Consider the following 21,186-nt stretch of genomic DNA (forward strand, 5'->3'; position numbering starts at 1 on the left):
CACTAGTTTACCATGTCTTCAAATCTACCAGAATTTCTTTTTTTCAAACCCATTTATCAAATATTATAGGATCTGGTATGATCAAAAAATTGACCAAAAAAGGTCTGGATAATTGACCTATCTAAAAAGTGGTCATGGCGACTATATGCCAGAAATCTTTTTCAAACCATAAATGGCAGAGATTTTTCTACCAAATAAAGCAATTTTCACGATTAAAATAAAAAAAAATTATGTGATTTATATCAATTTAAAAAACAAACCTCCTAAAAAAACACCCTTTAGTTTGCTTGAAAATAGTCATCATACGTATAGTTTTTTCTTTGTCTTTATAACTTTCTATCAAAATTGCATTATGAAAGAGATTGTTATATTCATTAATGAATTAAAAATAAAGAACGAGTGCAAGAAAAAAACTATTATTTATAAATTCAATATTGTTTTTTATTTTTTATTTTTGGATGGATTTATCGCAATGAAATCAATCATGATATTACCACAAATTGATCCCATGTTATTTGGGTTTTCTATTGTAGTTTTTTTTTTGTAAAAGCGTTGCTTCTCAAATTGCAGAATTTATTTGGAAGAAGCTGGAGCAACTGGCAAGTGATCGGCGACGGGATGGAAACCATTTTCATCAGCAACGAATTTCAAGGTGAATGTTTGACCATCTGGAGCAACCCATGAGAATGAACCTTGTGTGACGATAGCTTGTTCTTTTCCAATGGTCTTCAATTGACCTTGTTCTTCGGCTTTGATTCCGTTTGATGTTTCGTATGCATATTGGAATCCGTCTGCTTCAACTTTGGCGTCATTTCGGAGAGTTTGAGCGGTAGCATCAGCTGATTGTGCTGCTGGTGCTGGTGGTACTGGGAGAAGAGCGGCCGAGCCAACGGCGATGAGGGCGAACATAACAATAGCCTAAATTGAAGACAAAAATCACATAACGATCAATGAAACAATTCAAACAAATAGATTGCGTCATTTCGCGTTGGAGTCGAAAATCGTGCCACACAATGATTAGCTTCGTTCTGAACTCAAACAACAACAAATTGACACTTTTAATTTTCAAAATGTCCCCATTTTCTTTATACTTTTCAAATGTTCAAATATGACATTTTTGTTATTTGTTTTTGGTAAACATTTTTTTTTTTTCGTTTTTATTTATTTCTTTGAAGATCGGTTTTACTTTGGATACTCACGAATTTCATTTTGGTTGATTTTTTTTGTTTTCAATCACTTGAGCACGAAATGACTTCTATGCTCTGTCAAATTTTCGACGTCGTATTTATACTAAAAAAATTTGGCCAGCGTTCATCACACATGTCGCTGTGGTCATATTTTTTGGTAAGTTTCAATTTGCATAGGTTACGCAAAAAAATATGTGTATGAGAGATATTCACAATTTTCAACGCACAAAATGTGAATAATTTTTGTACCAATAACTGAGGAATTGGTAGAAAAAACCATTTAATGTATAATGTTGTCATAAAAATGCAAATAGAAACGTGGATCAAACGTTTTTTGGTCACGTATATTCTTATTAAATTATGGTAACAAACACATATTGTGTGTGTGATTCGTCTAAGGGTTCGAATCATGACACAAAAATTCAGTTTCGCAAGATAATACATTTAAATGTAAATCGGCATATCTAAGGTTTATCACATGTTATCAATCAATTATTATTTCATATAGGTATTGTGTCATACAGATAAATCACAAAAAATTGAAGCAATACATTTGTTTCGGTTACAGACGATTTGTTTGTCTTCTGACAATCCAAAGTTTTCGTCGAACACTCAGATGAATTCATTTCTTCACTTTATGAAAAATAATACGAAATATTTACCAAATAAGTATGTGTGAAGTAATAGCAATTTCAATGATGTGTATTTTTTCCATTGTTATGTAATTACAAATTATTGAATAAGCTTCTGTATTGTAGTTCAAAGCGACAACTTTCCAATTGTATACATTGAACAAATAAGCAGATGCTCAAGTACAGAATATAATTAAGATGAACATTGAGTATTATTATTTGAAATTATTGAGGAAAAAAAACACCCAAGTCCAACTATGAGTTTTGAACATATTTGTATATAAAACTAATGAACTTGACTGAAATAAAACCAACATTTACATTTTCCAATAATTTTTAATAAATATTCGGTCAAAATTAATTCATTTTCATGGCTCTAAATATATCCGCGGTTCAATATTCCTAGAATACATTTATAACGATTGAATTCTGTATAATTTTAATCGAAATATGTAATCTCTATTTCTGTCCGTTTCTTACACATTTGATACTACCAACAACCTTTTTCATCCAAAATTAATATTTAATTAGGTATAAGAAAGTGAGTATGTATATAAGTTGCCTCTGTAGCCACAGAAAAAAATATTTGGCCGTTTTCAACCGTTTTGCAGCTGATTTGTTCGCAAGGTAAACTGGTCAAGTTTTTGCCATTCTTCTTTCAATTTCTATATCCAATAAAGAAACTAGAACAATTTGCATTTTTATCGTGCCTAATTTAGCTTTCATTAATACCTAGAATCAGTTAAGTCATTGAGTTTTTTGCTCCTCGACAAACAGTTGTGTTTACGACTGGTGGAAAAAAAGCAAAATAAAACGATCGTGTATAAAGTGTTGACAAAAGTTTTTATTATGTTGTGGTTAAATTGAACACAATGTGTTTAACTACAATAATATCAGAGCTTATGAGATTGGAAATTTATCTTGCTATAAATTTATCTCGGATGTTTCCTCCAATAAAACCACACTAAAAACAAGAAACATTTTATGGGTTTTGTGGGTGGGCGCGAAAGTATTCCAAAGCGCGAACAATAGCCGGGATTTCAGAAGCTACCGCAGGAGGTGATCGCCAACCGGTTGGTAGTCGTTTTCATCGGCCACGTACTTTTCAGTGGTAGTCGTTTTCATCGGCCACGTACTTTTCAGTGATTAGGCCACCGTCAACGTGTTTCTATGAGTATTCTCCATGTGTGGTCATTGCTTTTATGGACTCAAATTAAAAATCGACTTTTTATTCTGACCCATTCATTTTTCATTAACATCAGTTCAAATAAATGTTGCATTAAGTTTTGTCCGAGCTCCGAGCACCGAAAAAGTCTGACCACTGATCCGATCCGATCGATCGGATTCAAATTTAATAGTCTCGGCGTTTGCCGGGTTCGGAGTCGAAAAATCACCTCCGTTGCTAACTCTGATAATCACTGCTTGCTCGAATGGATTTCAAATTCTCATAATACCTCTCATTTGGCGCAAATTTGTTTTGTATCGAGAAAAAAGCTAGTCATTTGAGTCCAAAAAATAAGTTCAATACAAATAAATAACAAACGCACCATGGTTTCATATTTAATGCAGATTCCAAGTTCGACATTTTTGCTGTTGTTGTTGAAACATAAAATTCAGATTATGTAGACAAAAAACAATAAAAACGTCCAGTTTTTAGCATATAAAAAGTTGATTATTGTTTTGTTCAATAAACTTATCTGACATAGTCTTTTCTTCCCTCACACATTCTTCATTGTACAATTTGAATGCACACATTTTGACGTAATCAAGATCGATATTTGTCAAATGTTAACGGAATTTTTTTATCGAGATTTTTTTTGTAACAGTTAATATCAGTTAGACAATATTATATCGTTCATGACCTTTTCGTAAATATTTTTACATTTTTACACATGAAAAGAATGGTTGGCAACGCGTTTTATATTCATTTCATATTGAGAAAACAACAAAGTGTCAAGGTAATTCTAATTAAGGCTCCAACATTTAGAGCTTCCACATAGAAGAAAGTGGATGAAATGTTAACCAAATATGTATAATTATATGTCATATTCAATGTATATTCATATTTAAAATGTATTACAGATTCGATGAGAAAAGGTCGTTTGTTTGACATCACTGATAAAAACTTCATAGCGAGATATATACATCCGTTTGAGCTAAAATATCATCATGTATAAATAACATTTATTAAAAATGTTTGAGTAATTTGAATCTTTTTCTGTCAATCAACGTTTCGTTGATGTGACGGTCAAAGTTCCTGATGCATAATTTAGCCATTATAATAGTTGAAATATTGCTAATATTTAATTAATTAGATGGCTTAGAAACGTTTTTGTTATGTGCTTTGTTTTCGTTTTTATTTCGCACATAGATACGCGACAACAATTTGCATTTATGTATGAAACAAAATGAAAAAGAAAAAATGCTTCATAAAAAAGTTCTAACCAGATTTTATGATGATTATAGAAAAAACATTCTTGAAAAAAGACTGCAATCACACCAATAACATTCAAGCAAAGCCAGTTAATTAATTATCAAAAGATAGGATTGAAATCGGTTAGCACTTTCCATTTCGCGTGTATTCTTTGATGTGACGAGCATTTATGGTTTTTCGATCTTTGATTATTCAAAAACTATAGTTTCGTTGAACTATAATTTCAAGAGAATGCCATTTCCAAATGTTTTAACTGCACATTAAACATATTAAATAAAATGTAGGCGAATACAAAGTGCTAATTGATGGCTCGAATCAATCGCTTATTTCAGAAAAAGAAAAGAAGAGAAGTGTAAATAATTTGAATTTATTCAAAATAATTTTTTTTTAAACCAGACAATGTGAAATGACAAAAACATGAATATCAAGGGGCCAGTTTAAAAATGCCATAAGAATGATTATTTCAATGAATTATTACCTCATTATTTTAAATCTTGAACATAATTTTAATTCATATATTACTTTGTGGGAGGTAACAGATAGTATTTTTTCGATTTTGCCTCGGAATAGAACCAATGGACCTTTGAGTGTTTTTGAACACGGATATTTTGATAGTTGAGAAGCTAGGAGGAGACACCGGTCTGAGTATTGATAGTTTTCGAAATTGTGTCTACCACCTGGATGGAAAAGCATTAATTTTGATTGAAACAATTCTTTTCAATTCAGTTCAAATGAGATTTCAAAAAAAAAAACTCCATCAATCAAAAAGTAGCAAGTATATGTGCGCTTATTGCCGAAAAATAATCCTTACCAAAGTATCTAACATTAAAAAACTTGTTGGAACTTTCATATATGGCACCGATCAAAAACTTGAATACATAAGGCAACTGGACTGTACTACAGATTCTGTACTTTAAATAATTCCGAATTTTACTAAATTCATATCGAAATCAGAGAGATCTATATTTTCGAACAACTTGCTTGAAATAGACTTTACAGCTGTATTCTTTGCTATTAGTAGAATAGTAAGTCACAATTCAAACAAAAAAGCTATATTTGGAACTCGATATTGTTAGAAAGGGAATAATATTAAAATAAATACGAAGAAAAAATATTCAATTTCAGTCAAAGATTTATTAATTTATTTCATTTATGAATTAAATTAAATTAGCTATTGTTTTTTAAATGGATGTGGTTCGAGTGGGATTTTCCAATGACTATCATAAGAAAATTGGCTAAAGCTAAAACGGTATGCGTTTGTTTAAGTTGATTGTTGTACTGGAGCGTGTTCAGCAAGGTATTTCAATAATTTTTCGACATGTGATGGGAGTGGTGGTGGAGTTGGAATGATGTCCCCTTGTGGTTGGAAACCTAAATTAAAATTAAACAAAAGCAGAAATAAGTTGAATATGAATTTTAAATAAATAAATGTACGACCATTGTACATACCATTTTCGTCGGCAACGTATGTGACTTGGATTTGTGTACCCTCTGGAGATATGTATGAGTATCCACCTTGAGCGGCAATACCAGACTCCTGTCCAACTTGTTTCAATTGACCTTGTTCTTGGGCGTTGATACCGTTTGATGTTTCATAGGCATATTGGTAGGAGTTTGGGTTGACGGCAGAATCGAATCTCAGAGTTTGAGCTGTGGCGTCACCACTTGGTGGAGCTGGAGCGCCTGGAAGAAGGGCGGCAGCGGAAACAGCAATGAGAGCGAAGAAAGCAATAGCCTGTAAAATGATGATCGAAAAACTTAATAATTTTTTTTTCTTCAAACACTTTCTTTGCATAATATTTATTATGACATTTTTTTATTTTTAACCATTAGCGATATCGAAAATAATCGTTGACTTCGCAGTGGAAAAGATAAAATTACTCATTTAAAAAAAAAAAAATCACTATTTATTCATTTGTTCATATTTTAAATTCACTTATATAATTCTTTTTTTTTCACTTTAAAATAGATAATAAATTGATCGAAAGAGAATCACTGAGAATATGCCTTATTCTCTTTGTCTTGTATCAAAATATGGATTTTTTTTTACTCACAATTTTATTCATTTTGATTTGTTTCTTAGTTGATGTGTTATCACTGATCACAATTTGTGTTCTGATGACAAACGCACCGTCGCGTCCAATATTTATAGCGAGAAGAAGAATTATGAATCTATACAGCTTTGATATTGAGTGCGTGTCAATATACTAAATCGCTTGAATATTATAGTTCCTCCCTATCTACATGTACAAAATTCGCAAAATATCGAATGAAGATGGCAATGATCTTTTGTCTCATTCAAAGTTATATCCGTTTGGATAGCACATATTAATTCATAAAATGAACCATAACCCGAACTGGTAATTGAAACCAACAACAAAACTGCGTAAACATTGGCTATAGCAGATGACCATGCCACCGAATATGGAAATTTCGGTTAGATTTTGAGGTGAAACTAACAATATATCGTAGAAAAGAAACAAGTTTATGCCATAAAAATAAAAATAAACAACAACAAAAGAGTTATTGATTCTTCTTCTTTGATTTCTTCTTCTTCCATTTCTTGAAATCAACACGAATAACATACCATTGCCCTCAAGACGTAAGGGAATTAATTTATTTTACGATCAAATTCATCGCAAATTCTTTAAGTTGAACAACAAGTGTGACAAATCGATTTTATTTTTTACTATTGTATTATTCAATCAAATCAAATTGAACTCATATTGAACATTGCATTTCATCATTACATAATAAAATGTTATAAATACACTTTAAATATGGAACAAATATTGATCTGTTTTATAGTGGGCCGGTATGCATATTTATGACTGAATATGCCACAAAGAGATTTTCCATGCATTCAAGGTGTTTTATAAATAAAAAAAAATCATTGGCATCACATCGTTTTGGCATCACAACTAATTTGACATTAAACAAATTATCAGCGATGGCTTATTTCGAACTTGAAAATCCATTTATTATAATAATCCCAATAAACATGTGATGACGGTGTGATTAGACAGATCAGCTTGAATTTTCAAACATTTACATTTCAAATAATCAGGGATTGTTCCTCTGAGGAGGAGGAATGGTGAGGAGGAAAATGAGGAGGAGCTAAAAATGATATTTTTGTGATAAAAATAGCCCTTTGAGCAAAAAAACTTTTCCTCCTCAGTTGAGGAGGAGGATCCTCCTCGCTCTCCTCCTCCTCCTCATTTTCCTCCTCACCATTCCTCCTCCTCAGAGGAACAATCCCTGCAAATAATACAAATTTTTTTCGAACTTCAACTCAAATCGATATGTATTTGCATAATTCTGGAAAAGGTATTTCATATCCATATTTATTTAGCTGTTGTACCTACAATTGAAACGAATACGATTTAGAATTGAAATAGGAACGAAATATTATATTTCAGACACTTTGAAGCGGAATCGAAGTTTACGTATTGGGCCGTTTTTTAATTTGGTTCCATAAAGTTTTGTTTTGTTGGATAAATAATCAGAACAGGTTTATTTACCAGCCAGACTGGTACTTCAATAACACATTCTTAGCAAAGAGTTATAAACATTTTTAACGTAATTTTAAGAGCATTATCTGTATTTTTGCGGATGTTCTGTATTTATATGTTACATACCAATAGCGAAAGTGAATTTTTCACCATTTAAATCGTTTAAAGGAATCACTTATTCTACTAATAATCTGATGAAATATTTTTATTCAGCATAATTAAATATTAAACAATTAATTTAAAAATGAAAATGTTTCAAGTTTTTGCAAGTTCCTTTTTAACAATATGATTCAATAATGTCATTCAAATATGAATGGTTGAGAATAATAATGAAACTTAATTTTTGTTCAAACTGAAGTGTCCCTTCGGAATATTTCCAATAAAAGTGTCCCAAGTTTGTATATAGTTTGCCATATAAACTTGGGACACTTTTATTGGAAATATTTCGAAGGGACACTTCAGTTTGAACGAAAATTAAGTTTCATTATTATTCTCAAGCATTCATATAAATTACAATTAAAATGGACCATTTTTGTGACGTACTTTATCATGAATGCTATTTATTAATATTGAGGTTGTTGATAAACTTTTTAATATGATGTAAATGTAAAGAACTTTCCTCAGTAACAATTAAAAAGAAAAACATATGCAAAGTAATACTTTGAAAGTATAAAAACATTATAAGTGGGCAACTACTGAGGGTATAAATTTCGTTTGTCTTGAAAAATAAAAATTGATATTACTCACAAAGGTTTTCATTGTGGAAAAAATTCGTAGTTTTTATTTTAATCACAAATGTGTTCTGATCCCATTCGAAGGAATGCTCCCTATATTTATACTCAAAACTATCAATTCCCATGTAAAAACGTTTTTGATTTGCTTTTGATTGTTTCATACAAAAGATATTTATGGTTAACTTTGTATTTAATCGACTATAACTATTTGAAAAAAGACATTGTATGCGATCCAATCAGCTTAAATCGACTTACCTAAGTATATTCGAGTATATATTGTTCGTAAAAAAATTTGTACACGGGTTGTACATAATTCCAAAATCTATCTCCAAGTTCACATTTTAGAATACATATTATACAAACACGTGCGTAAAAATTCCATTAAAAAATCCAGCTTGTGGAAAAAATGATGCTAGAAATAGACGAATAGAATAGAAAAATGTTTTGTTTTGTCGTTGTTTTTGCGTCTTCGTTTCCGAAGATATTTTTATTGAAATGATTTGAAAAGATTTCGAGACAACGTTGGCAGTTTATCAAAAAGGTGTGATATCAAATTATGATCATAAAATTTCGAAAATAATTGATATTATTATATATAAAATTAACCATATGACATTGTATCAAAATTACTGTCTGTTCTCTTCAATCACATCAGAAAAAATGTATTGCAAATACAAATTAAAAGCTATTAACCAAAAGATCAACGATTGCTTCATCACTTTCGTTTTCAATCGGACTGAATCAAATGATTCATTTATTGTTGTGGTTGTGGATGTGCTTCTGGGATCGCTGGAGCCACTGAAAGGAGGTCACTCTAATTTTCCAAAAAAAAAAAAAAAACAATTATTTCGAAATTTAATCAAAGAATGATTAGAAATATTTTTAAAAAATACTCACTCCTCACTTGTGGTTGGTATGAAACATATATAATGTAATAAGAATATTCTTTTTCGAACCAAACACCATTATTTTATTTATAATTTCAAGCATACAAAGAAATCATCGTAATCTGATGAAATCTTTTCATGAATATTTAATTTAATTCAGCATAACTTAAGTATACTTATAAATATATACACCTCAAACTAATTTCAAATTTAACAATGAAAATGCTTTAAGTTTTTGCGTCTTTCTTTTCAAACAATATATTTCATTGAAGTGATCTGAAAATAGAAATCAAAACATTGGCATCAATGATGTCGCCCATATAAATCTTAATTATTCTTAAAATAGTCAATTTTTGTGACGTTCTTTATCATGAACGCTCCATTTTTATTAATATTGAGGTTGTCGGTTGTAATGCGCTTTATTCAGTAGCTTCCTTGCGCAGCCAATGCAACAAAATGTGTTCACAAAATGTGTTATGTTCACAAAATGTGTTCCGAAAATAATGAAATAAGTTCCGTTAAACTAATTTATGTACATTATTGGCACAGCGTTTAATAGAACAAAGAAATTTATTATAACACGATGTGTTCCGAATGTGTTATAAATTCAAAACGACACCTTTGTATTGATTCGAACAAAATTCAACATAGCGACGAGGAATAAATTTTCGCAAATATTTATGATGGAAACCATTTAATTTAAATAATTAACGGCGTGGATATTGGAAGCGGAAAATATATATGCCTATATTTCAATTTTGAGTTGTAAAATAAAGAAAAATGTTTTGTTTTGTTGTTGTTTTTGCGTCTTCGTTTCCGAAGATAATTTTATTGAAATGATTTGAAAAGGTTTATAGACAAGATTGGCAATGTTGTTTATAGTTACATTTTTTCAAAATGGTGTGACATCAAATGATAATGTTCATATAAATCACAAAATTTCGTATAATAACTGATGCATAAAATTAACCATCTGACGTTTTATCTAAATTATTGTTCGTTCTCTTCAATCAAATCAGAAAAAAAATGCATTGCAAATACAAAATCAAAGCTATTCTCCAAAAGATCAACGATCATTATGAAAGCAAAATTGTTTCGTTGCTTTCGTTTTCAATTGGGCTGAATCGATTAATTGATTTATTTTTGTTGTGGTTGTGGATGTGCTGCGATGTATTCGAGAGCACGTTGAATCTGTTCTGGGATTGCTGGAGCCACTGGAAGGAGTTCACTCTAATTTTTCAAAAAAAAAAAAAAAACAATTATTTCGAAATTTAATCAAAGAATGATTAAAAATATTTTTAAAAAATACCCACTTGTGGTTGGAAACCATTTTCATCGGCAATGTATGACAACTTAACTGGGGTACCATCTGGTGCAATGTATGAGTATTCACCTTGAGCGGTGATAGCAGACTCCGATCCAACTTGTTTTATCTGACCGCTTTCGCTGGCTTTGATTTGGTTGGAGGTTTCATATGCATAATTGTATGATTCTGGGTTGACTGCCGAATCGAATCTAAGAGTTTCGGCGGATTGATCTTGACTTTGTGGTGCAGCCAAAGCAACAGCGACCACGGCGAAAAGTACGACCTAATTTACAAATATAATGAAATTTACGTTAATGTCATTTGCTTTGTTGGTTTAAGGAGTCTTAAATAATGAAGTACTAGTTTATAATTTGCACATTAATTCCAAGTAATCAGTATATTAATTACAAATTAACACTGAACATTTTTTCAACACTTGAATTTGATAAAAATAGTTTCACTTTGAATAATTGTTATTTTCATTGTGCACACTTATTCATTAACATAAAATAATTTCTGTGAAAACAATCACCAAAAAAAAAATAAAAAATTTATTTTATTTTGTAATAAAAATTGATGTTACTCACAAAGGTTTTCATTGTTGAAAAATGGGGTTTGTTTGGATTGGTTGTGTTTGTTTTGATCACAAATGTGTTCTGATGCCATTCAAAGGATTGCATCCAATATTTATACTCAAAAATATCGACGATTTGTATATATATATATAGATAGCTATTACTTTGTGCATGATTCCAAACCTATCTCTTGATAAGTTCACATATTAAATTCATATTATACAAACACAAATACCATCAAAAATCCAGCTTGTATAAGAAATACACCGAAAAGAAATAACTGTTTGTCATAATTACACTATATCTTACGAACGATACCTGTTGTTGATCGCCAAAAATATGATATTATTAGTGTTACTTTTTTGTCGATTATTGAATTAGTAAACACAAAATTATGAAAAATCAAAACAAAAAACCAGCATCTTAATCAAAGCACACGGCCGATAATCATTAATAATCAATAGCGAAAATATTTTAGCGTCAACCAGAAGCAAAAAAAAACGTCTCATTTAACTGGTATATTGTTATGCGCATCGCCAGACTGCAAAATTCTAAATCGTAAATTATTGCGAGGATTGATTCTCATCATTCTCTCTTCGTCTATCTTTTTATATTTATCTTCAAACAGGCAGCTCACTCATATCGTCATTGAATCATCGGACACAGAACACGATGAATGGCAAGACTTTTTTTTATTCACAACCGCATAATATTTATCGCCTTTTTATAACTATTGTTTGCATCATTTGCTTCTTTTCAACGACCTGTTTCCGTTGCATAGGGGAAGATTGTTTTGTTCACATTGTGAACTTCACAATTCAAGGATTCATACTTTAATCCTCCATTGAATAGAAGCCTCCTTGAGCTTAATTCTATTCATAGATTAAATAGAAAAATTGCAATGGCAATACAAACTTTTATATTTCTATGTAAAAAAAATTCCGCAAAAAAAGTTGGAAAAAAAAAATCATTCATGAAAGCCAAATATTTTGCGGATCCATATTTATCGGTTTATTCAACAAAAATCATTGACATCCAATATTTCGCACCATTTTCAGAGAAAAAATCCCGACATTTTGCTTTTTGAACATTCTAATAATTGAATCATTTCTTTGTCCATTTTCACTGATGCGATCTGTTATATCAAAACCACCCTTTGTCATCGAATTCATTTAATGGTTCTTTTGCATAAGTTTCATATTCGTTTCATGGCTGAAAAATATCAGATATGATGCCCTTCAATTTAATGAGTGTTTTAATTGATGTTTGTCGCGTCGATTGAATGTAGATAAGCAAATTCTGTAAAATCAGGTTCAAAAGGAACAAAAAAATATGTTTTAAGAAAACTCTGTTTGGGTTTTGCAAATCTATGACACATTAAATAACTGTTGATTAATTAATTGTTTTGTTCTTCGATTCTTCATTTTTTTTCTTCTTATTCTTATTGTCATAAAAGGACTTTATACTTTTAAAATGTTATTTTCGCGTTGTGTGATTTTTTGTGCGTTTTATTTTTAAAAAAAGAGAGACTTCGACGTGAAATAAATAACAATCTAATAAACTTGTTCTCATCAACACTATAGATGCAAAAAAAAACAGAAGAATCCCGCTGGCGAATGTTTTAAAATCAAATAGAAAAAGTGATCGAATGATGAGATGATAAGAAATGAAATTTCAAAAGGACAAATTTCGTTCGTCGTTTGGGTTTATATTTATTCTTCTGCGATCTACATCTTCTTTCAACTTTCTAAATGTGTTTGTTTTTGTATCTATTTTCGTGTTAATGTCATTTTGTTAGATTACGCAATTTCCTTATATAACACGTGCATAATAATCCCAATTGAAGTACGCAGATTTTGTGTTTTTTTTTTTTTCAGAAAATAAATTCATCCGTCATTCCGAATAGTTGGTAAATTGAGACAAGACATCATCTAACTAAAGCTTCTCATAGTTTGATCGAAAGATAATAGTGGAAAAAAAGTTAAGAAGAAATATTAAAATTCACGAAATATTAGTAGAATTAGCAATGCAAATGAAACAACCTGTTGAGTTAAGACCATCTGATAATTATGCATGGATTCCATTTGATGTTTTTCACTTTAAAAATATATTCGAAATGAGATTTTATGTTTTTTTTTTGTACTCAGGTGCATTAGATTTTGTGGTTCCGTTTCGATTCTATTCGTTCTTAGACGAATTGAAAAAAAAAACATTCAATAAAAATTAGGTAAATTGAAATGGAAAGTCATTGAATATCCAATTTTTGGGTTGATCAAGTGTATTTCATTAAATCAGCACGTTTAAACCATTTATAGATGAAATATTTCCATTTTAGTATTTACAGCGATCAGATATATATAAATATGTCATTAACGCGTTAATAATACTGAAACAAAACTGAAAATTATATGACAAAAAAAATCGAGAGCTACCAAAAAAAAAAATGATTGAAAGGATTATCGATAAACAAAATTATTTCAATCAGTTTTCATCAATTTATTCTAATTTGAATTTAATTCGAGCATTGGCCGCACCTCAGTCCGTTGCGTCGCCATTGTCGTAGATAGAGATTTTTTATCTTTCACTCTCACTCGCTCACTCATCCATCAGTCGAATCTTATACCAAATGTGACCATCACACCGCCAATTTGAAAGATGAAACAAAAAAAAAAAATATGTTTGGATGACGTGAATATGATAATTAAGTTTATACATAATATGCTGGAGCTCATCAAATTATTATAATCCACAGCCTTGATATTTTCACAGTTGTTTTGCTCATCGATAATGAAATTTAAGCAGTAAAGACAAAGACAGATGAAAAATAAAATGAAACAAACTAATAAATCTTGCTAAGTTTTTTTTGGTTACTCTACCTTAAAATATTTACAATGATACTATGCACAATGCACATAGTTCGGGAAAAATCGATACAAAATAGTTATTTTCCTTTTTTATGCCAAATGCTCCGAGACAAAAATCGAGAAAATGTACAAAGTTCAGTCAGCTCAAAATTGCTTTAGCTTGGGGTCATGACATTTGACTTACTTGCACGAAAAAAACCCTACAAAAATCGCTTCAATTTGTAAATGAACAGCTGAATATCTGTTTTAATCTATTTCGCACATTTGGCAATTGTGCAGAAACGAAGTTTGTGCATTTCTTCTCTTTTAATTCAAATTTAAGTCAAGCATTACTAAAAAAAATTGGATTTGGGCTTTAATAATATTGCCATCAAATGACATTCAAACCAATCCATAAAATAGTTCTACTTGCCGAAAATTATTTCGATATTCTGATATTACATTTCCGGTAGGAAATTCATTAATTGATGCATAAAATGCTGAACATTATTAACATTTGTTATTTTCGAAATCTTGATAAAATCCAAAAAAAAATCGACATCTTATTAAGTCATAACTTTATTTATAAAAAAACACGTAAAACTCTTTTATTAGACAAAGATAAGCGTGATATCTATATCTGATTATTTTACAGACGCGTTTTATGTGTTATCATCGTTTGCAAAGTTTTGTCACAAACGTCATGAATTCAACAGAGAAAGTTATAAAATCTACTGCTAATGTTACGCAACCAAAAATAATTTTTAACAGAACGAAATTACGTTCAATTCTGTGATAGGTTGTCACAGCTATGAAAGTAACGTGCCGACCGAGCATGCCAATGATCGCATGTTCGACTCCCCGAATTTAAGACACTTTTTTTTATAACAGCCGTTAATTGTTTTTTTTTTCGTTATTCGACTTGAAAATTTCACACAAACAAATTTTTACAAAATTTAAAGCTTTTTTGTACATAACATTCTCTTTTAAAATATATAATGTAATGATTTTTTGTGTGCAAAGTTTGTATCATTGAACGATCTGAAATGAATTGATCTATTTATATATTATGTAATTGAAGAGTCGCTAAATATGTATGATCGCGAATCGCAAGATAATTTTCTATCATGGACATATGGTATCAAAATGCTCAAACAAACGCATTGTTTTATTGTTGGTCTAAATATATGACTCCGTGGCGCAACGGTAGCGCGTCTGACTCCAGATCAGAAGGTTGCGTGTTCAAATCACGTCGGGGTCAACATCCACATTTTTTTAAAAATTCATTATTATGATCGAAAATTCATCTATTATGTAAATGTCAAAATTACCCAAAAACAAGAGGGAATCGTATCAAAATCAAAAGTAATTCAAAATTTCTCGATATGAAATTGATCAAAAATTAATTAACAATTGTTTTCAAGAATTTGTAATTTTTTCTTATTAAAACTAAAGCAATGTATGATCGGGGCCGTTTCAAAACAAAATGATAACAAATTTTCTCGTTCATATGAAACAAAAATCATTTTCAAGTTATTTTTTAATTCTTGCTCAACAATATATCTGGGCGGTTATTTTTTATTCGTCGTATTTGTAATGTTCAAAGTAAAAAAAAGCAAATATATTTTATGTGTACTTTTGATTACGCCAACGTGTAAAAAAAAGTGTATATTGACCCCGACGTGATTTGAACACGCAACCTTCTGATCTGGAGTCAGACGCGCTACCGTTGCGCCACGGAGTCATATTTCTAAACATATAATTGACACAACGCAATCGAATTTGAAGTGGTAATTCCGTGTAGAGAAAAGTAGTAATAGCTCTAAAAAAGTGAGAGAATAAACCCATTTCATAATATTGAAAAACACATTTGTTTAAAATTTTACTAAGCAAAATTGCTTTTATTTACAAATAAAATCAAATTTATTTTCATATCGATAAAAAAATGTAGAAAATTGCATTGAATATGGAAATATGTTAAACCAATAACAATATTTAAAATTTGATGATAATTTTGAGGAAAAAAAGAGGAAAAATGTACAAATGAGTTAAGCCATTAATTTTTTTTAAAAATCGTAATGTGTTGATTGAATGAATTCGGTAAAAAATAAACAAAAAAAAATCGACGAAAAGTTGTTTGGAGCGTTCGAATCGAGTATGAATTTGAATAATTTCTCTCAACAATTTCGACGTGTCAATGCAGTGAATCACAGTTGGCTGATGACGAAAATGGTTGTGTACACATTTTTTTTTATCGTTGCATTAATTGATATTCATTCGATAATGTAGGAGTATCAAGTGGTTTTTATCTCTATTGAAATAGTGTTGGATGTTGAGTCACTGATAGATAAATCAAAATACATCTTATCCACGCAAGCCGGGTTGTTGTGTTCCAGCTGCGTATGGATCTTCTGTGGATGGCAATGTGGCGAGGTACTCTAAAGCTTTTCGGATCGCTTCTGGGATTGGTGGTGGGGTTGGAAGATGATCGCCTTGTGGTTGGAAACCTAATTGAAGCAAGAAAACAGGAATAATTCAATCGGAACTTTTTTTAGTATAAATAAATAAATTGCAGTGGTAAAAAATCTTAGTAAATACCATTCTCGTCAGCAATCTGAAACATAAAAGAAACAATATTCAGTTCAACGATTTATTCATAAACTTAAAAATAAAAAAAACCATCAACTCACATAAGTGACACTAATCAATTGTCCATCGGGAGCAGTGTAGCTGTAAGATCCTTGGGCAACCTGAAAAATGTGTACATTTATGTTAGCTGCTGTTCAAAGTAATTCCGTATGAATTGTACACCGTTCACATTGAGCCGGATTGAATGGCTGGTAATCACACGGTGATTAAATTGTTGAAATACGCTATTATTCCTATTCAAAACATGCTAAAATGAAGCCATCTTCGTATATTTATGAAGTCACATAATCACAGAGTGATGAAAAATGAAAAGCAAATCGCCGATTTTTGTTGAGATCAAATGAGATAAATGAACAGAAAACGATGTGCTAAACTGTTGACAGTGACCTACGCATATAAGGTCGATCGTGTTGTTTTCGATGTCATTCACAATATCGTTAATTGATACGGTAAATATTTGCATACAATTTGATCTTCATGTTTGAAATAAAGTCGTATATTTGATTTGAATTCGATTAAATTTCTTTTATCCATTTGCTTCTGTTTCGTGGTGTTGATTGAATTGCCAATAGCACATTTGATTTTAAAACAATACCAAATATGATCGTAAAACACCTAATAGAAGTTAATTGATTAAATTGGATATTGAATTCATAATTTGAGGCTTTGGGCTCAAATGAAGAGAATTTCGATGGCTCAAATTTCACATGTCACAATTTTGTGTTGTTTACATCATTTTAGTGAAGAAAAAAAAGTATCATCGTTTAAAAATGAGATTTGGGTTTTGTAAATCGTTGACAGTTGAAAAATGACGAGACAAAAATATTCTTTTTTTATTCAATTTAATTATTGGAATGTCACATTCGATGGAATCATTTGCGAATTCTTGTAATTTGCTATTTTATTTTGCATAATGGTACCGAATGTGATGCTATTGACTAAGTCATCGTCGTCGTCTTCGCGAAAAACAGGTATTGAATGTTCAGTTGTTCACTCATATGCCGAATGCATTGAATAATATATTTGCGGTGTCGCGATTTCAATAAATCAGTTTGTATATTTTTATTCGCCGTTTGGTTTGTATTGCATCGTTTGCAAACGTGCGTAAAAAAAACTGCAATCAATTTACTTTGACACTCGTGTTCAGTTCGATCAACTGAAATTTCATTCGAGTTGTGATCATATTTCTTTTAAAAATTGCCAAATACATTTGTTTGATTGGTCTCATGCACCTTGATCGTAAATAAAACACATTTGAGCGTAATCACAATTTATTTTTTAAAAAGACTGACGAGTCAATCGATTCGATTGAATTTGCGAAAAAAAAAAAAAACAATTTTTCCGTTGTTGTTATGAACGCTATATTTTTGACATAAATGAATCAAAAGGTGGCCGTAAGCCATGGGTTGATTTGCTCAAATTGTTTGGTGTGTGTGTGTTCGAGATGAAATCGAAATTGATATTTGACCTTTTTCTTGATTGACCATCTATCGATCGATCTGTATAACTCGTTTGAATTCCACTGTTTTCGAGTAGATTCCACGAACTATGCAGCAATCATAAAAATTGTACAAGTAATATAATTTATGATTTTTTTTTTCATTCATCAACTTCTTTTTATTCTTTTTTATTCTCTCGCCATTGAGTGGCAGTTCCAGCGATGAAGCTAAAGTAATAATACACGTTATTATCATGGTTCAAATGTATTTTATCGTATTAGTTTGTTCGTCATATGCAGGTTACGAAGAGAGTGTGTGAGGTTGAGAGACTAGACGAGATGAGAATCATAAATAAATATCCAGAGTGTTGGATTGAGTAAATAAATGTGCATTCATTGATAGATGTGTGTTTGGATATGGTTATTTGCGCAATATGTGTAAGTGTGGATATGGGCCGTTGATTTTGTGTCAAACGGTATAGTCTAGTTATGCCATTGTGTCCACTTTGATGACGATGCACATGAATGCATCCAAAGGAGATGCCAAGCCACTTATTGCAAATCGTTCGCTGATATGCATATTAGCTGTAATACGCCATCAATATAACTATATAGACGCGTACACATAATGAAATGCTGCTTGCAAATATATGTATTATTTCGTATTTTTCTTCTTCTCTTTTCATTTTTTTCTTAAATATTCAATTCGTTTTCGATGTGTTGCTTTTTCCGTTCAGCGACTGCTTTTTAATTTATTTAAATGTGGCTCGTAATGAGATGAGCTCACTGACTGAAACAACATCGGTGTCGTTGATGCCACCGACGCCACCACCGCCGTCACAGCCAAAATGAAGAAAAATGCGGCAATCGCACGGCATTTAGTACAAATCAAGCAAACAGCTTATAATTATAAATAATGTAAATGAAAAGTCAAAGGTAAAAATTATTTTTTGTTTCATCTTCTTAAAATGGACAGCGAGTCAATATCAATGTATTTATGCCGCACGCGCATACTCGCACGAACAATATGACGTGGTGGTATTGTGTAATAGCTGTGTGCTTTTTTGCATATTTCTTCTTATTTACCAAACATACTTTTATTCGCTATCACCGTTCTTGATATGCAATTCGACCGACTCACTTCAGTTTGCATTTTTTTTTTTCTTTACTCAATTACAACTCTTTTTTTTAGTAGGATGCATCTTTCTTGTTATTTCAAATGTTTTTTCGAAAATTGTTGCAATTCTGACATTTGATTTCACTTTTTGAGTACATGTGACGTGAGACCACAGACTAGTGAACTGTAGTTGAAAAATTGTTTCTCGGTTTTTTTCTTGTTTTAAATATTAACTGCCATTTGGATAGAACGCTTCTATTGAAAATTGTCTGCAGACACATATGGCCTGCAGACACATATAAATGTCTGGCCTTCTGACGCGGCACGAAATTTCATTTTGTCGATTGAACATTTTTTCGGGAGATTCTGTTCACTCTTTTTTTCTTCTCTCTCATGCGTCTCTGTATGCGCAATATTCAACGGATCGACATTTTTTACATTGATTTTAATCAAAATGTCAATTTCAATTTGTTCTGTCGTTTTTTTTATTTATTTTTCTTTTCGCCGTTTTCTTCTTCTTCTTTATAATTACCTGAGCTTCTTGATCTGGAACGCCGGCATTTTTGAGGAAACCTTGCTCTTCTGCTTTAATACCGTTGCCTACGGAAAGAAAATCAGTCGCCATTTGAATTATTGTAATTTGAAATTGAATTAATTTAATTTGTTTTATTTAAATGAAATTACTCGAGCGAAAAAAGCGATAGTGTAATCCATTGTGTTCATGTAATCAGTGCGAAAAATGTTACCAACCTGTTTCGTATGCCCATTTGTATGTTCCATCAAAGTTAACTTCTTGCTCTTGACGAAGAATTGGAATTGGTTCGGTAGTTGGTTGAAATTCCGATTGCCGTGATTGACGTGGTGCTATCGATTGTAATGGAGCGGCAAATGCGCATCCCATCAACAAAGTAGCTAAGATCTATGAGTTTGAATTCAAAGTGGAAGAATGAAAGAGAAAGATAGATACATTTTTTTAATCGATCGGCAACGGGATTATAGATCATAAGCACATTTCATTATTGACACAATTTTTTTTTCGTATCATTGTTGGCTATTTTTGATTTATTTGAAAATGCCAAATTCGTTTAAATCGCTTTAAATAGGAGAATTCAGCAAAAAATAACCCAAGCAAAAAGTAGTTAACTGTATTATTTATTTTTCGCCAATGGATTAAGTGAGACTAATGACTTTGGTCGGAGGTTTTATTCTACTATGTATCGTTCGCATAGAAACTATGCGACAATGCAATAATCCTAATCGCATTTGCACTTTGTATTGTTTTATTTTTCTTATATTCTGACAGCGAACTTTTTACACTGAATAGAACATGTTTGGGTATTTTTTTTATCTATTCATTTTACAAAATCTTTAATGATCAGTTCCATTTGGAATTCTTTGAAATTTTATCCAATGCAAATTAGTCACATTTCTGGTTCTAATCTATCCAAATCTCTTTTTCTTTTAAACAATCGATTCAACTTGATATTTTTTATCATAGAAAACCAAAAATGGTACAATTCAAAAAGATAATACCACGTCAATTTATAATCAACCAAACAACATAGATAAAACTAAACATATTAAATATTCACTTACAATTGACTTCATTTTTATTTAACTAAGAGATTCGTTTCTCTTTATTCACAACAATGAAAGCACTTTATGTGTACGACGAAATGTTCGTGTAATGTTTTGCTATTTAGATTTGCAAATGCAAAGAAAACAATTTATGTTTGGTGGGTTTGTTTTGGTTTGCAAACAAATTACTGACTGTGTCTCATTGCAGAGATTTTTGGTTATTTATACCAAAAAGTGAATCATGCTACTTCTCTGGTATCAATGGTTTTCGATACGCCTCATTTTTTTCTTTGG

General features: G+C 30.9%; 4 protein-coding genes and 2 non-coding genes across 6 annotated transcripts; 1 reads left to right on the top strand and 5 right to left on the bottom strand.

Moving 5' to 3' along the window:
- Positions 1-400: 400 nt before the first annotated feature.
- Positions 401-1,301, bottom strand: LOC116352443 (larval cuticle protein 65Ag1-like). Its single transcript, XM_031785042.1, has 2 exons — positions 1,200-1,301; positions 401-918 (listed from the first exon to the last, which is right to left on the bottom strand). Exons 1-2 carry the CDS (start codon positions 1,206-1,208, stop codon positions 574-576), a joined length of 354 nt encoding a protein of 117 aa, XP_031640902.1. The 5' UTR covers positions 1,209-1,301; the 3' UTR covers positions 401-573.
- Positions 1,302-5,367: 4,066 nt separating this feature from the next.
- On the bottom strand, positions 5,368-6,443 carry LOC116352442 (cuticle protein CP14.6-like). The gene is made up of 3 exons (XM_031785041.1): positions 6,308-6,443; positions 5,703-5,988; positions 5,368-5,624 (listed from the first exon to the last, which is right to left on the bottom strand). Exons 1-3 carry the CDS (start codon positions 6,317-6,319, stop codon positions 5,515-5,517), a joined length of 408 nt encoding a protein of 135 aa, XP_031640901.1. The 5' UTR covers positions 6,320-6,443; the 3' UTR covers positions 5,368-5,514.
- Positions 6,444-10,169: 3,726 nt separating this feature from the next.
- LOC116352441 (cuticle protein CP14.6-like) lies at positions 10,170-11,374 on the bottom strand. Its single transcript, XM_031785040.1, has 3 exons — positions 11,280-11,374; positions 10,700-10,975; positions 10,170-10,616 (listed from the first exon to the last, which is right to left on the bottom strand). The coding sequence occupies exons 1-3, from the start codon at positions 11,370-11,372 to the stop codon at positions 10,524-10,526; spliced, it is 462 nt and encodes a 153-aa protein (XP_031640900.1). The 5' UTR covers positions 11,373-11,374; the 3' UTR covers positions 10,170-10,523.
- A 3,925-nt stretch (positions 11,375-15,299) lies between these two features.
- Positions 15,300-15,371, top strand: Trnaw-cca. Its single transcript has one exon. It is a non-coding gene; the product is annotated as a tRNA-Trp (tRNA).
- A 411-nt stretch (positions 15,372-15,782) lies between these two features.
- Positions 15,783-15,854, bottom strand: Trnaw-cca. The gene has a single exon. It is a non-coding gene; the product is annotated as a tRNA-Trp (tRNA).
- Positions 15,855-16,130: 276 nt separating this feature from the next.
- LOC116352440 (endocuticle structural glycoprotein SgAbd-4-like) lies at positions 16,131-21,094 on the bottom strand. Its single transcript, XM_031785039.1, has 6 exons — positions 20,911-21,094; positions 20,065-20,233; positions 19,847-19,914; positions 16,801-16,860; positions 16,709-16,724; positions 16,131-16,617 (listed from the first exon to the last, which is right to left on the bottom strand). Exons 1-6 carry the CDS (start codon positions 20,920-20,922, stop codon positions 16,475-16,477), a joined length of 468 nt encoding a protein of 155 aa, XP_031640899.1. The 5' UTR covers positions 20,923-21,094; the 3' UTR covers positions 16,131-16,474.
- Positions 21,095-21,186: the final 92 nt, after the last annotated feature.

This window comes from Contarinia nasturtii, unplaced genomic scaffold, assembly GCF_009176525.2.
Source record: "Contarinia nasturtii isolate CC-2019 unplaced genomic scaffold, AAFC_CNas_1.1 Cnas_scaffold_187, whole genome shotgun sequence".
Lineage (NCBI taxonomy): Eukaryota > Metazoa > Arthropoda > Insecta > Diptera > Cecidomyiidae > Contarinia > Contarinia nasturtii.